This window comes from Pleurodeles waltl, chromosome 12 (assembly GCF_031143425.1).
Source record: "Pleurodeles waltl isolate 20211129_DDA chromosome 12, aPleWal1.hap1.20221129, whole genome shotgun sequence".
In the NCBI taxonomy this organism is placed as follows: domain Eukaryota; kingdom Metazoa; phylum Chordata; class Amphibia; order Caudata; family Salamandridae; genus Pleurodeles; species Pleurodeles waltl.
The window spans coordinates 690,256,887-690,271,980 of record NC_090451.1 but is presented as its reverse complement, the minus strand read 5'-3'; the positions used below and the strand labels follow the sequence as shown (position 1 = coordinate 690,271,980).

Genomic DNA, 15,094 nt, shown 5'->3' with positions numbered 1-15,094 from the left:
AACCCTAGAAATCAGATTTTGACAACCTAAGAAGACCCGTACAAAGAAGAGTTGCAGCCAGGAAAGAGGAAAATAAAAAGCAGCTGTCCACGCCAGACTCCCTGCTGATCTCAAAGGACTCTGCACAACACGCCAACTTGTCCAGCTTTCAATAAAGACTCAAGTCTTGTGTGGGTAGCGGACCTGCTCTGCAACAAGAAACTCAAAGGAAAAGACTCTGCAACTGCTAGAACTTCAGAAACACGACACCATAGGTAAATCAACTGTGTCAACGCAGTTCCCCACCTGTCCAGAGGCTGAGCCCAGAGTGGTCCCACCCATCTTGGACTCACCTGAGACACCTGCAGCCCCTGCACACAGACCCTCCTTTCGGACAGCCTGGTGGTGAGAGAAAAATCTGACACCTCCAGCAACCACTGCACCCGTCGCACCCCTAACCCGATCCCAGGTGGATCACTGGTGCCAACCGCATCCCCCGGCTGCTAAGAGCTCAAGTCCACCATGGTTCCACCCCTGCCAGTCTCCCCGACGATGCCTGAAGCCTCAACACACAGGACCTCCTGACGAAGAGTGCTCATGGGCCTGAAAACCTAACGCCTAAAGACATCCCTGCATCCGTCACCCCTGAGCACAGGAGAAGAGGACCAAAGGCGCATATTCGTCCCTGAGCACCCGAAGTCTACAACCTACCTGGTTGCTGTCCCAAGCTGGCTTTTCAGCAAGAGCCTGCAGCCTTTCTTCACAAGGACTAAACTCCTATACAGAACCATTGGGCACCCAACGCCATATTGCACCCAGCCGTCAGAGTGGTGCTGGTGTGGTTTTGTTCAGAGCCCAGTACTTACCTTTGCTCTGCAAGGTTGGACCCGTAAGTCATTGTTAACCCTGGGGTTGCTGAACATTGTTTTCCTCTATAGGATAACATTTAAAAGAACTATGAAAATTGCACTGTGGTGATTTCTGAAACTGCAAAGTATTTATGCTCAAAATTCTACTTCCCCAATTACTGAAATCTTGGGTTTGAAACATATGAAAATTATTTTTGTATATTGGTCTTGGATTTATATTGCCTCTCTGAGTACAACAAATGCTTAGCACTACCCTCTGATAAGCCTAACTAATTGCCTACACCACTACCAAATAGAACATTAGTCCTATCTGCTTTTGCCTCTGCTAACCAATTGGGATCTACTGGACTCTGCACAGTGTACTTAATTTTAGTGCACTGTATAGAGAGCCAGCTTCCTACATCCAGGTAAGGAAATACATGGCTGCCCTGCCTTTGCAGGTGTGCAGCTACCACTGCGAGGCATTTATCAAACACTCGGGTTGCGATGGAGACACCCAACTGCAGCACATTGAACGGATAGTGCTTGCCACTAACCAGATGTAGCAACAATGCGCAGGATGAATCGGGATGTAGAAGTAGGAGTCTTTGAGGCAGAGTGTAGCCATAAAGTTACCTTGCTGTAGCAGTGGAATGACATCCTGATAAGTGACCATCTGGAAATATTCTGATAGGATTTATTTGTCGAGGGGCCTGAGGTACTCAGAAGTAGCCCCTTGTGGAGGGTTGCTGAGCCTGCGGCCTCTTGAAGGAAGGGAAGGTGGCCTTGAAGCCGCCACAGTAGGCTGAACTGCAAAAGAACCCATGAGGGGCAGGCATCTATGGCCTTTGCAACCTTCTTGTCCTTTGATATCTTTTCCAGAACCCCGAAGAGGTATGGTCCATCACAGGGCAGGTTGAGGAGGTGCTGCTGATGCTTGAAGCCAGAGACATGGAGACACACTGAAATTGAAGCTACAAGCAGCTGTGTCAGCAGCACCAAGAACACATCTGAATGCAGTTGTGAAATGAACTTCCCTTCCAAAACTAACAGGAGCGCCCTTGCTGTGCTCCTCTAGGAGATGTTGGAAGAGCTCCTCTTTATCATGCCAGTCGTAGCAGGAATGCAGGCCAAAGGAGTTGGGCGATGGGCCAGTGATTGACTGATTAGGCTGCACCACACTTGCTAGCTGTGTCACTACTCTTACTTTCCTTGTCCAGCAATGGCACGTCACTGGTACCCTGTGCGCTGGCCCGTTTGTGGGCTGTATGCAGCACCAAGGATCTGGGAGAGCGTTGACCCCAGATGTAGAGTGCGTAAAGGGAGGCTTTGTATTTTCTTTTTTTTTTTTATCTACCCTAGTGGTGACTACACAAGCTTTAACAATCTCCCTAAAGATGTCCAAGGTTGCTTTAGGCATGCTCTTGAGCATTATAAGGTACTGCATGAGACTTTTTGAGGAGAAATTTCCAGCAGGAAATTCACCTAGATTGCATCCATATGCAGGTCGACCTTATTAAACAAGGCTACCCAACCAAGGACCTCACAGTAGGAGGTAGTGTTATTTGTGTGGAGGGATGGGTGGGATAGAGATAGGAGCCCGAACCACCAGAGGGTTCACATCATAAGAATCCAAAGGTCTTCAAGAGGGGGCATGTCAAACGGGTCACCTGTGCTGTGTCCCCAAAGTCAGAGTGTGGTGACCCCTGTGGGGTGCAAGGAAGGGGGCAGTAGTGAGAGGTGGAGGTGAAAGCGAGGCCTGAGGCCAGGAAAGGGGGTGGGGTGGGTTTTGGGGGGGGGGTGAGGGGGGAGTAGGGATGGGATAGGTGGCTAATGCTTTGAAAGAGCTGGTAGCCTTGTTGGGCCACTTCTGTTGCTTGGGCAGTGGTAGAAGCTCAAGAGCCTCCTTAAAGCTTAGTTGCGTCTTCGACTTATGCATGGAAGTCTCAGGTGGCTGGGCGAGGATACGGCCAATGTGAGGACGTATCATAATGTGCCGCTGGGGGTTGCATCAAGTTTGTCCTGCAGCTTTTGGAGTACCAGAGCTACGGAGGAAAGGTAGCAAGAGTTTCGGCATTGGCACCGATCTGGTCTTCAAGGTCAAAGGCTTCAAATCCAATAGAGTTTCTGCATCTAGGTGGAGGCAGTTGATGCTCCCTGTCTCAACATCTTCTGCACTAAGCTGTGGCTGAAGCGGATGTTTGGTACCGACCTGGGCTAAATGGTAGTGGTGGCCCAGAAGCCTATGTCTGAGCATCTAGAGCAGCTACCAGGCCCATGGGGGTCCACTTGGAGTGCGAGCAGTGTTTATGGACTAGGGGAGAAGGAAACATACTAACAAACAGTGGAGCGGGCAAAAATTCTTCAATATCAAGGTCTGTGCTAAAACTGGAGTCGGGCGAGCAGGCCTCCACCACGGCAGCTGACCTCTCAGGGTGCTGTTCCCCATCGAGGTCCCGAGCGCCAAAGGGTTCTTGGGTGCCATCCCTGAGCAACATTTATAAGCGACGAGTACGGCACTCTTGAACACGAGTCTTCTTTGAACGGACGAAGAGGTACGCTTGTCATGAGGCCTTGTCTTGTTTGGGTGAGTGCCAGAGGTTGCAGACCTGATGGAGATCAGCCCATAGGAATTTAGCATGACAGTGAGGACAGTAGAAAAAGGGTGTCAGTTTTATCGCAGGCAAGGCATTGTGATTACAGAGCAAACAGACAGGGAGGCCCGAAGGGTGGAGCCCCTCCAAGGGGGCAAAGACATCCCAGTCCCCGCTCCAAACAAAGCTGCAGGCGTCAGGCCCGCAACAGCAAATAATACAGAGGGAAAGGAGAGGAACAGAGGGGCCAAGAGAACACTGCAACAGTGTTGATCTGGAGCTCGGTAATGCATGCAAACCAGAAGGCAGAAAGAAAATATAACAATGGAGCCGATAATCATACCAATTCCCAGAAAGAGGTGGGGTCACAGTATTTCGTGACGCAAGTAGACTTCTTCAAAGAAAAACAACTTGCAAATACCTGGGCCCAAAACTAGACGGCAGGAGTATACACACCATGTGCAACTACAGCCACACATGCTTCAAGCATAGAATATTTCTGGCACTCTAGTCTTTTAGCATGAAAATACAGTACTTCGACAGGAGCTCAAAAATTCATGTGGCAGTGATTCACAGAGGTCATTGCAGATAAATCTGTTCTCAGCTTTACCGCCACCTCTCAAAAGTGACAATCTAAAACTGCAGACAGCAAAACAGGTGCAGCATAGTTAGAGGAATTACTTATTTCTCCAACAGAGTGCCAGCCTCAGTTCAGAGCTAACCAAGTGTTGCCCAGAGTCTGTAGTACCACAGTGACCATGTCTGTCACACAGTGTCTACCAGGGGCCATGACTGTTGTTGTTAAATGTCTGGTCAAGTGTAAGAGGCACTGAAGGCGGCACAACCCTAAAAGACAACAACAAAAAAAGGAAGGCAGGAGTGCATCTGTCAATATTTTCCAAGCTATTTCTTTATTTATAGTTTGTTTTTATACATAATGGGCTAAAATAAATACACTGTTAAAATAAATCTGTAACTGAAAGCTTTGGAGCAGAAGAAGGGAAAGAAGAAAGGAATAACAAACAGGATGGTGCAACTATCCAACAAGGTTCAACATTTACTCTGGGGCTTGTTCTTTGGACCCAAACATGCTTGGTGGCTGGTGCTGTATATCCACTTGAATGTAGCATTCTCCACGACACTGGAGCCAGCCTCAATCACTGGTTCCCTATGTGCCACTTGAGTCCTTCTCATGTATGTGATGATTAGTTCTAACTTAAGTATACGCATAACTAGCCCCTTCCATTTGTTGCATATGTAGTAAAGTTGCACGCCAGAGAAAGTAACTCCCTTAGTGTTTTGCCATTCTTTAGACAAACCACCTCACCCCCTACAAACATCACATACTCCAGAACTACATCACATACTCCAGAGAAAGCTTAACTCTACTTCTGTTACTCCAAAACAAGCACCTTCCATCCATGATACTGCAGCTGAAACATTGCTACATCCTCACACACACCAGAGATCTCAGCCACATAATTCAAAGACAGCTTCTAATTTTGCACATAAACCAGGAGAGTCCCACTCTGTAGATAATCTATATCTTCTTCTCATCATGCACATATATAAGGAAGAAAGTGTCATCCCCAGCACACAGTAGAGATAGCTTCTCATCTCAGACACACAAGGGGGAGCTAGTGTCATCTTGAACACCTAAATGACATCCAGCATTTAACTCCACTCACACTTCATATCTGCGTCTCAGTTAAATGTTCCCTTAGTTGCTGAAGATTTCCTCTCAACCACCACATACTCTCTGCTTACCCCATTCTAATTTAGACAGCGTGAAAAATGGGGCTTTGGCATTCAAGGATAGATTTGTCACCCCACCACAAAGCTACTCTCACTACACACATTCTATGGCAAGCATCTCACAAAGTTATATCCATCTACTCCAGAAAATATAATTTTTTCACATACACATTCTAGAGCTACCAATTTAACAGCAAGCATCTCAATCAAAAATTACAGAAACCACAGAGCTGAGGTCTCACTTGTGACAGAACTGGTCTGTCCACTTGCATGTACTTGAGATATTGGCTCACCACTCATTCACTACAGCTATTACCACACAATTCATATTTACGCCAGGTTAACATCTCAGGTGTTACAGAAGTACTGTCTCTCCCTTACTTCCAAGGTAGAGTTTTACCGCCACATATACGCCAGTCCTGAATGTGCACTTAAAAAACAGGGACAAGATCAAGGGTCCAAAATATCAACTAGCCTCCCACGATTCAACTACTTCCCAGAGTTACCCTCTAGCCACTAACACTTTCTTCAGAACTCACATTTAACTAAGATAGTATCTCGTCCATTGCACATGTTGCAGGTTGTTTCTCATTCCTACAGCAGTTGAGCACGAGGCCCATGGAGGCAGTCCCTGATCAAAGGCATTCAACAACTAGTGTCCCACCAAACTTATTTACTCCAAAGGTAACACTTCAAACCTGGCACAAACCCCATACAGTGTCTCGCCCACCTAAAACTCACTCTCTGAAAGCTAGCATCCTAATTGCACTTACTCCAGACTTTACTGCATGCCACATATTCATGAGCAAACATATTAACTCTTGCATCTGTTAACTAGCCTCTCACACATACTCCATACTAACATCTCACCAATCAGAAACAGTCCAGTTATCCTCTTACACCCACTCCAGGGCTAGTGCCTCACCCCATATAGAAATATCGTAGTTAGGGTCTCATGGATAAAATATAATATAAATTGAAGATCTAGTATTTCGTCAGTCACAAGTACACACACTTCAAATATCACTCACACATATACACACTCAGTCTCACACTCATAACCCAGTGCTAACATCTCACACACTTGCTACAGAGTGCCATCTATTCCAGAACTATCTAGTCAACATGTATATCCATTGAAATTGGCTCTCATCTGACACATACCAACATGTTGGTTTATCCCTCATGTACTCCAAAGGACCTCATACTTTGCAATCCAACGTCTCTCACCCACTCATGAAATAGTTCCTCTGAGCAAGTCAGTTATCAGAAGTACCCTAGGCCTACCGTTTCAGTCCTCACATCCAACTCAGAGCACATGTTTCATTAGAGCATGAACTTAACTCCGTATACTGCAAAACTAGAATCTCACCCTTCACTCAAACCCATGCTTTTTAAACTTTTGCAAGTATTTACGAAACAATCTTTCATTTCTGCCAAGTAGTGCAAGTTTAATATTCACCAGCCATCACATGAAAGCTGACATCTGCCCCAGATTGTTTTTCTAAAGCACCTGCCATACATAGATAATGGTTAAATTGCTCCTTCACAAAATCTGTGTTTCAACACACTTGTAATATAGGAAATCTCCTAGCACACATCATCTAGGGTAAAGTCCCATCCTGCACTTGCCAGTCTCATCACCTACTAATCAGACCCCATTCTCTAAGTATCATATCTGAACGACAAGAGGTCCTCTACCATTTGTGTCAGAGGCAAGGTTTTGTACCATCTCCAGGGAACTCTTGCCTATACTTTCATAGTACAAACCTTCTCATGTACATTTGGCAGCCAGGGCCAACCTTTTCCACACTCCACAAACACTGCTTTCCTCTTGCATGCACTGATATTAGCAACCTTCCCAATGCATGCTAATTTAGCGTAGCACACATACTTAGTTCATTACCACACTTTTCTCTTGCATTCAATACCCTCCCTAATGTAATACACACCCTGGCACACCAGGCTACTGTTTACGGCCATTCATTTCTCGTTAGTGTCTGTTTCCCCTTCTCAGCCCTTCTCTTCGGGTTAAGAAACATTACTGAGTTTAATACTGCAGTGACAAAGAAAAGGACAACAGAAAGAAATGAGCAAAGGAAAGCAAATTATCAATGGAAAGAGAAAATCGGGATTACACAGAAACTGCTCCTCATGGAAAGAAACATAAATTGGATGACAACGGTTGTCAGTCTTTCACTTTTATCACGTACTCACTATTGGGCTCAAGTACTACTTAAAGACTAAGAAGAATGACGTACCGAAGTCAGCAGACCTTGTTTGTAGTACCGTTAAATCTTTGTAATATAATGAATTGAAAGTGACGAGATCCAACTCCTATCTTGCAGATATGCCCCTTAAGAGGGTATTGTGTACTTAGGAGTATGGGGGAAATCGCTACTCTACTCCCATCTGCAACTACAACATATTGCGTCTTGGTTATGGTGATGTAAAGACACTGGAGCTGCATTGCCTTCTTCACGACAGGTTTTGCTGGTGAGCAGCAACACTAGGAGTCAGGGGGATTCCTTCTCCCCATGAATCCAGAAGTACTAGTAGCACGGTTCACTTGAGGCTCAGAGGTCCTCCTTCTGGTGACAAGCAGCATTAAGTACCAAAGAACCCAGCTGTCTCATGCCCTCACAAACACAAATACCACCTCAGGTGCGATAATGTTTTATATCTTCATATGTGGGCATTCCCAATCCCTGCACACCCCAAAAAATATTTAGAGCAATGGATGCATTTCCATACCGCAAAAGAGGAACGTCATACAGAACAGATTTTAAGGGATGTCTCCCACTCTACTGCGTTTTGCATTACAAAATGAATACAACAATATTTATTTGCAAATTTCAGCCTAAAGGCTGTGACAGTACAGTGGCGTACCAAAGGCTGGCGGCTGGGAATCCATCTCTCAGCCTCCTCTCTAGAAAGCAACTCTTTTTAATCTAGGCATTTTGGCAAACTCACAAATCAGAAAGTTCCTTGCAGCATACAATGACTTTGGCAAGTATTACATAGTCTGTTCTTTGAGAGGTGTGTGCAGAACCTCACCATCCTCCAGCATAATAAGGCTGATTCCCTTCCAAAGGAATAGTGACCGATTCGAGATCAGAGATGCACGCAGACTCATCCAAGCCTAATTCTGTAGCATCTCAGTGAAGGCTAGAGCCAGCAACTCTTCAATCCCACACACAATGAAAGATAGGTGATGGGAGTCATTCTGTATCAAGAGAAGGCACCAATGGGGCTGGGTGTCAGATACAAAAGTCTGGACACCTGCTGGAGACAATGCACTGCCTGTCCAAAGTAAGTTTGCAGTATCTCCTACTCTATGGCATCCGATTTCGAGGTAGGAGGAAAAAGGCAGCAAGAACCACTCCCACCTAAAAACTTCATATTTGGGAAAAGGTGCATGTTCATCTGATATCAATTCAGTCTGTTCAGTAAAGTTGAAATCAGCTGTATGTCCATTGGTAGTTGATTTAAACATGCGGGCCTGAGAAAAATCAGAAATGCTTAGGACAAAATCAACATGATTCACATTGTGCGTCTGGTAGTGTTTTCAGTACTGTTTGCCAACATGGTTTGGATGAATTGTTCAGCTGTGAAGGGACAGGCCCCCCCACCCCCTCTTTCAAACAAGGGATAAAAGGAGTTAAGGCAAACGGCTTCAACGAAGCGATCCCTAGACAGGGTCGACGACAAGCCCAGGAAAAAATTCTTCAGTTTTACCCCCCAAAAAAATAAACGTATCTGTATTATTCCCCTTGTTCCACTACACAGTGGAAGACTTCTTTATTAACCATGCTGGATTCTGTTCTGGAAGACAAAAATCTGCAAAAGGTTGCAGGAGGAAGCATCAAGTAAGGCCTTCAACACCCTCTTGTGGGCAACAGTTGCACTGTAATCTGGGCAGCTGGAACCATTGTTGGAGGGCAGGAAATATACCTAAAGCACCAGGCTCTACTTTTAACTCAAAGGAGCCATATATTATCAAACAATTTAAAACTTAGTCCATGTATAGAAAAGGTGTTTTTCTGTTTTTAAAACGGAAAACGTCTATAAAAAGGTATCCTGATATTAAAACAAATTGGTACAATAAAAAAAAAAAAAGATATAAAATTAGGGTTTTCCTTAAAAAAAAGAGGAAAAAAAAAAGTTTTTTAAAAAAGTGAGGCAGTCACTTTATCTTCAACAGCGAGAGGCCTCAGGGAATGGGGGTAGGTACCTAAAATTACAAATGTCACAAAAAATCCCACAAAAAGAGTCTGGATACATGTAGTGTCCTTTTCCTTCGCAGCGGCTCAGAGTCACATGACATCCACAAAGAACTCACTCGGGTTTCCCATGGCCATGTGGAAAGACTGGCGGCTGGCAGTCAGTTCTGGGGGGACCGATGCCAGGTCACGGACAGGAGGAGCACCAGGTGGCACAGATGCAGCAGCTGCTGCAGAGGGGGGAGGCATCATCATCACCATCATAGGGTTGTACGGCAAAGGCATTCCGGGAGGTCCATAGGAATGGAGAGAGTGGTGAGAGCGGATACTGCTGACTAGGCTGTGATGGCTCCTCGGAGGACCCTCACTTGCAGGAGCAGATCGCTCGCTGGATACATGCTCCCGCCGCACACTACTCCGCGTGGAGAACTCAGACTCACTACCACTTCCAGACTTGGAGTCACCAGTTTTGTCGTCCTTGGCTTTACTGGGCCGTCCACCATCACTGCGGTTAGAACCACTGCTACGGCTCCCTGGGGCAGATAGAGAGAGTTAAAGACGGCACATCAGAGCAGATGAAGGAAAAGAAGAAAAAAACTAAACAAAACAAAAAAACAGGCTCATCTACAGAGTCTACCCAAAACATGGGGCACACTATTGCTACACTTGGTTCAGACACTCAGTTAGGATTAACAGGAATGACAAAATATATTAGTATGAAGAGACAATTCAAGACAGGTAAGCACATACTGTATCTACTAGTCTCCTTTAAGGAGAAGTTAAATGTGGCATTATATATATAAAAATCACACGCAACACATCCAGAAAAAAAACACGCCGGAAAACCGTTCATTGCAAGTCTCACTGGTATCAACAGTTGCAAAGCTAGTGTGCCATTAGGAAAGCCAACACACAGTTACTTAAGTTCTACTTTACCGCATTGTGTGTAAGCTATTTCTAAGCTTATGACCTCGAGGCAGTCCTTGACCTATTTCACCTCTGTCAAGGGTAGGCTTGGCTCCAAGACAGCAAGCATAATGACTGAAGTACTCTAGGTAGATCAGTCAGAAATCTATATGGTAAATATTTACGATTTTTGACTTTAATAATTATTGTGTTATTCAGCTTGTGAGAAAATTAGCTTGATGAAAGAATTAATTTACTTGTGTGTTCTTCTCTTGTGCGGTATGTAGGAAAGTGCCCCTTTTTGGAGTTCCTCCCCACCAAAAAAAACACACACACGCACACGTTTTTGCCTGGCATTGATGTTAACTTGACTGAGTGTGTGCTGGGATCCTGCTAACCAGGCTTTCCCTAAACTATACCATTGTTTCCACAATTGGCACACAGCTAAGTGCCTTGTAAAAGGTACCAGTGGTACCAAGTGGACCAGGGAGGGTCCCCAAGGTCTGCAGGGTGTACTGTGGCATCCTAAGGGACCTTTCACCAAACACATGCACACTGCCATTGCAGATTGTGTGTGTTGGTGGGGAGGAACTCTACGTGGAATTTCTCTTAAGGCCCTCCATGAATGCTTTGAAGACAGGAACTCTAAATAAAGATGTTGTCTGTTTTGAAGGTAAGCAGCTATGGCTGCTAAATGAAGCCTAATGGAAGAGTATGCTATATTTGCCTTTTGTAAGTGTAACAAATAGCATACAATGTCTTGCAATGAAGCATTAAGCGGATCAATATTTTTGGGTTGACAATATTATACAAAACGTTTCCATTTAGCAGCATAAACACTATCTAGTTGTGGGGGTTTGCGTGCCTCTTTCAGAATATCCATACCAAATTCTATGACCTCAGGAGTCATAACGCAAGATTGAGTGTGCTGGGATTTGGATGTCTGATTTGGCCTTTCCTTTGAGTCAACAGATCTAGTCTGTTTGGAAGTTTGTGATGTGTTACTACAGACCGATCCAACAGTGCTGTACACCAATTTTGACGTGCCCATGTGGGGGCTATGAGAATCATAATGAGTGAAGTCTGTCTGAGTTTACGTATGAGAAATCAATTGAGTGGGAGATGTGGAAAAGCGTAAGCAAATATCCCTGACCAATTCATCCACAGAGCATTGCCCTTGGACTGAGGATGTGGGTGTCTGGATGCGAAAGTTAGGCATTTTGAGTTTTCTTTTGTGGCGAAGAGATTTATGTCTGGCGTTCTCCATATTTGAAAGTATTTTTGAATTACTTGTGGGTGAATTTCCCATTCGTGGAGTTGTTGCTGTGTCCTGCTTAACAGGCCTGCTAGTTGATTGTCCATTCCTGGGAGATACTCTGCCAGTAGCTAAATGTGATTGTGAATTGCCCACTTCCAAATTGAGAAAGAAGGGACAATTGAGATGAGTGCCCCCCCCCCCTCCATTTTTGCAGATGAATACATTGATGTTTTATTGTCTGTACATAGTAACACTATTTTAAGTGATATTCATGTCAGAAATGGTTTGAGTGCTAGGAAGACTGCTAGTAATTCCAGGTAATTTATATAAGTGTTGGATGGAATCCAATTTCCCTTGGATGGCGAGTTTGTTGAGGTGAGCTCCCCAACCTGTCTGTGATACAACTGTTGTAAGAGTGGTCTGAAGCACAGGGTCCTGAAAGGGCCGACCATTTGAGAGGTTGGTGTGATTTCACCATTACAAAGAGCGGTAAGTCTGGCGGTCCAACAATACCAGATCCTGAAGTTGATTCTGGGACGGAGACCACTGTTGGGAAAGACACTTCTGCAGTGGCAGCATGTTCAGTCTTGCGTGTGGAACTATGGCTATACAAGAAGCCATCATCCCTAATAGTTTCATCGCTAAATTCACTGTATAAGTGTGACTGTGTTGCAACTGAGAGATTAGATTCTGAAATGGTTGAATTCTTTCTCGGTTTGAATATGCTGATCCTGACTGAAGGTCCTGAATTGGTCCCAGATGAACGAGTTACTTACCTTCGGTAACAACTTTTCTGGTGGATACATTAGCCACCTGTGGATTCCTCACCTAATGAATACTCCCATGGCGCCAGCATTCGACGGAAATCTTCTTACTAGTCTCTGCACGTCGACGAGGACGTCACTCTAGCCCACGCGACGCCGTCTGACGTCATACAGGCAATAAGAGGTCCTCGACGACGTGCCGACGTCAGTACCAATCATTTTTTACGTGCATGAGAACAACCAGGCAATGCAATGAAAGAGCAAGGCAACATCCCATTACATTGTAAAACTACACAACATTGCATGAATAACTGTAAATCTTTTATATATATGTATAACTCTCTCTTTTTAAAATATATATACACATCAAGTATATACACAAAGATATATACATATATATAAATATAATATATACAACATCTATTGCACCCTCAAAGACCAAGAGGAGCGTACTCAAGGATTACTTGGTAAGACCAGAAAGGCAACGGGGAGGCGGGTGGGACCGTGAGGAATCCACAGGTAGCTAATGTATCCACCAGAAAAGTCGTTACCGAAGGTAAGTAACTCGTTCTTCTGATGGATACAACTACCTGTGGATTCCTCACCTAATGAATAGAGTCCCAAAGCAGTACCACGCCCGGCGGTGGGTGCCTAAATGGTCAAACCAAGAAATCCTGCAGCACTGACCGTGCAAAATGGCCGTCCCTTCTAACCTCAGAATCCAAACAGTAATGTTTTGCAAAAGTGTGAAGGGACGACCAAGTTGCGGCCTTGCAGATGTCGACCACAGGAACACCTCTGGCCAAGGCCGAAGTGGCCGACTTAGCTCTGGTGGAATGAGCTCTAATGCCCTCAGGAGGATCCTTCTTTGCCAAAGAGTAACAGATTTTAATGCAAAGAACCACCCACCTGGAGAGTGTTCTCTTGTGGACTGCCTTTCCTCTCCTCTTGCCCACGTATTCAATAAACAGCTGATCCTCCAGCCTGAAATCCTTTGTTCTATCAATAAAGAAGCTCAACGCCCTCTTTGGGTCCAGACGGTGCAGTCTTTCTTCCTCTTTGGAAGGATGAGGCGGAGGATAGAACGTGGACAAAGTAATTGCCTGAGCCAAATGGAAAGGTGAAACAACCTTCGGGAGGAAAGCAGCCTTGGTCCTCAACACCACCTTATCCCCATAAAAAGTTGTATAAGGGGGCTTTACTGATAAGGCCTGCAACTCACTCACTCTCCTTGCTGATGTTATAGCTATCAGGAAGACTGTTTTTAAAACCAAATACCTTAAGGGGCAAGAATGCATAGGTTCAAAAGGGGACCCCATAAGGAAAGTCAGGACCAAGGACAAATCCCATTGCGGCATAACGAATGGCTTTGGAGGATATTTATTTAGAAGACCTTTCAAGAATCTGATAACAATAGGGGAATAAAATAAAGATGGTTGGTCTGGAAGACATATGAAGGCTGACAAGGCTGATAAATAACCCTTAATGGTAGCCACTGCACAACCTTTCTGCGCTAGAGACAGAGCAAAAGACAAAACGTCCGATAGATGAGCATGCAAAGGATCAATCTGCCTCTCTCCACACCTCGCAACAAATTTAGACCATCTATTAGCGTAGATAGATTTAGTGGAGTGTCGCCTGGCCGCTAATATAACATCCACTACCTCAGGCGGGAGAGAGAAGGAACTCAGGTTGCCCCGTTCAATCTCCAGGCATGTAGGTGCAGACTCTGGAGGTTGGGGTGTAAAACCTGCCCCTGCGACTGCGAGAGGAGGTCTGCCCTGAAAGGGAGACGGAGCGGAGGGCACATTGAGAGTTGGAGAAGGTCGGAGTACCATACCCTCCTTGGCCAATCCGGAGCTATTAGGATGACTAGAGCCCGGTCCTGGCGAATCTTCCTCAATACTCGAGGAATCAAGGGTATGGGAGGAAACGCGTAAAGCAACTGGCCGCACCAGGTTATTTGAAACGCGTCCCCCAACGCTCCCTGCATCGGATACTGGAGGCTGCAGAATAACGGACAATGCGCGTTCTCTCGAGTGGCAAACAGATCTACCCGAGGAAACCCCCACCTCTGGAAGATTAAACGGACTTGATCTGGATGGCGACGCCACTCGTGGTCTGCCGAGAATTGGCGACTGAGACTGTCTGCACGCACGTTCAAGACTCCGGCCAGATGGTTTGCTATCAAGCAAATCTGATGGTCCTTTGCCCAGGACCATAGTCGAAGAGCTTCTCTGCAGAGAAGGTACGACCCCACTCCTCCCTGCTTGTTTATGTACCACATCGTGGTAGTATTGTCCGTCAGGACCTGTACCGACTGACCACGAAGGGAAGGGAGGAAGGCCTTGAGAGCCAGACGTACAGCCCGTAACTCTAACAGATTGATGTGAAACATCTGTTCCTCTGGAGACCAAAGGCCTTTGATCTCCAGATCCCCCAGATGAGCTCCCCACCCTAGAGTGGAAGCATCCGTTATGACTGTGGCCACTGGTGGCGACTGCTGGAACGGCTTTCCTTGTGAAAGATTGTTGCTTGCAATCCACCACTTCAAATCCACAGCAGCATCTCTGGAGATCTTGACAGTACTCTCTAGATCCCCTTTGTGTTGAGACCACTGCCTTCGGAGGCACCACTGAAGAGCCCTCATGTGCCAGCGAGCATGCGTGACCAACAGAATGCAGGAGGCAAACAGACCGAGCAGACGAAGGACCTTGAGGACTGGAACTACCGCTCCATTTCGAAACATTGGAACCAGATCCTGAAT

At 45.6% G+C, this 15,094-nt stretch overlaps 1 protein-coding gene across 1 annotated transcript in view; it reads right to left on the bottom strand.

Annotated features, from left to right (window-relative positions):
* Positions 1-4,313: 4,313 nt before the first annotated feature.
* Positions 4,314-15,094, bottom strand: part of DVL2 (dishevelled segment polarity protein 2) — a 113,516-nt gene continuing 102,735 nt past the window's right edge. The window contains exon 15 of the mRNA XM_069215532.1: positions 4,314-9,932. Coding sequence (XP_069071633.1) covers positions 9,493-9,932 — 440 coding nt within the window. The 3' untranslated portion in view covers positions 4,314-9,492. The remainder of the gene's footprint in view (positions 9,933-15,094) is intronic.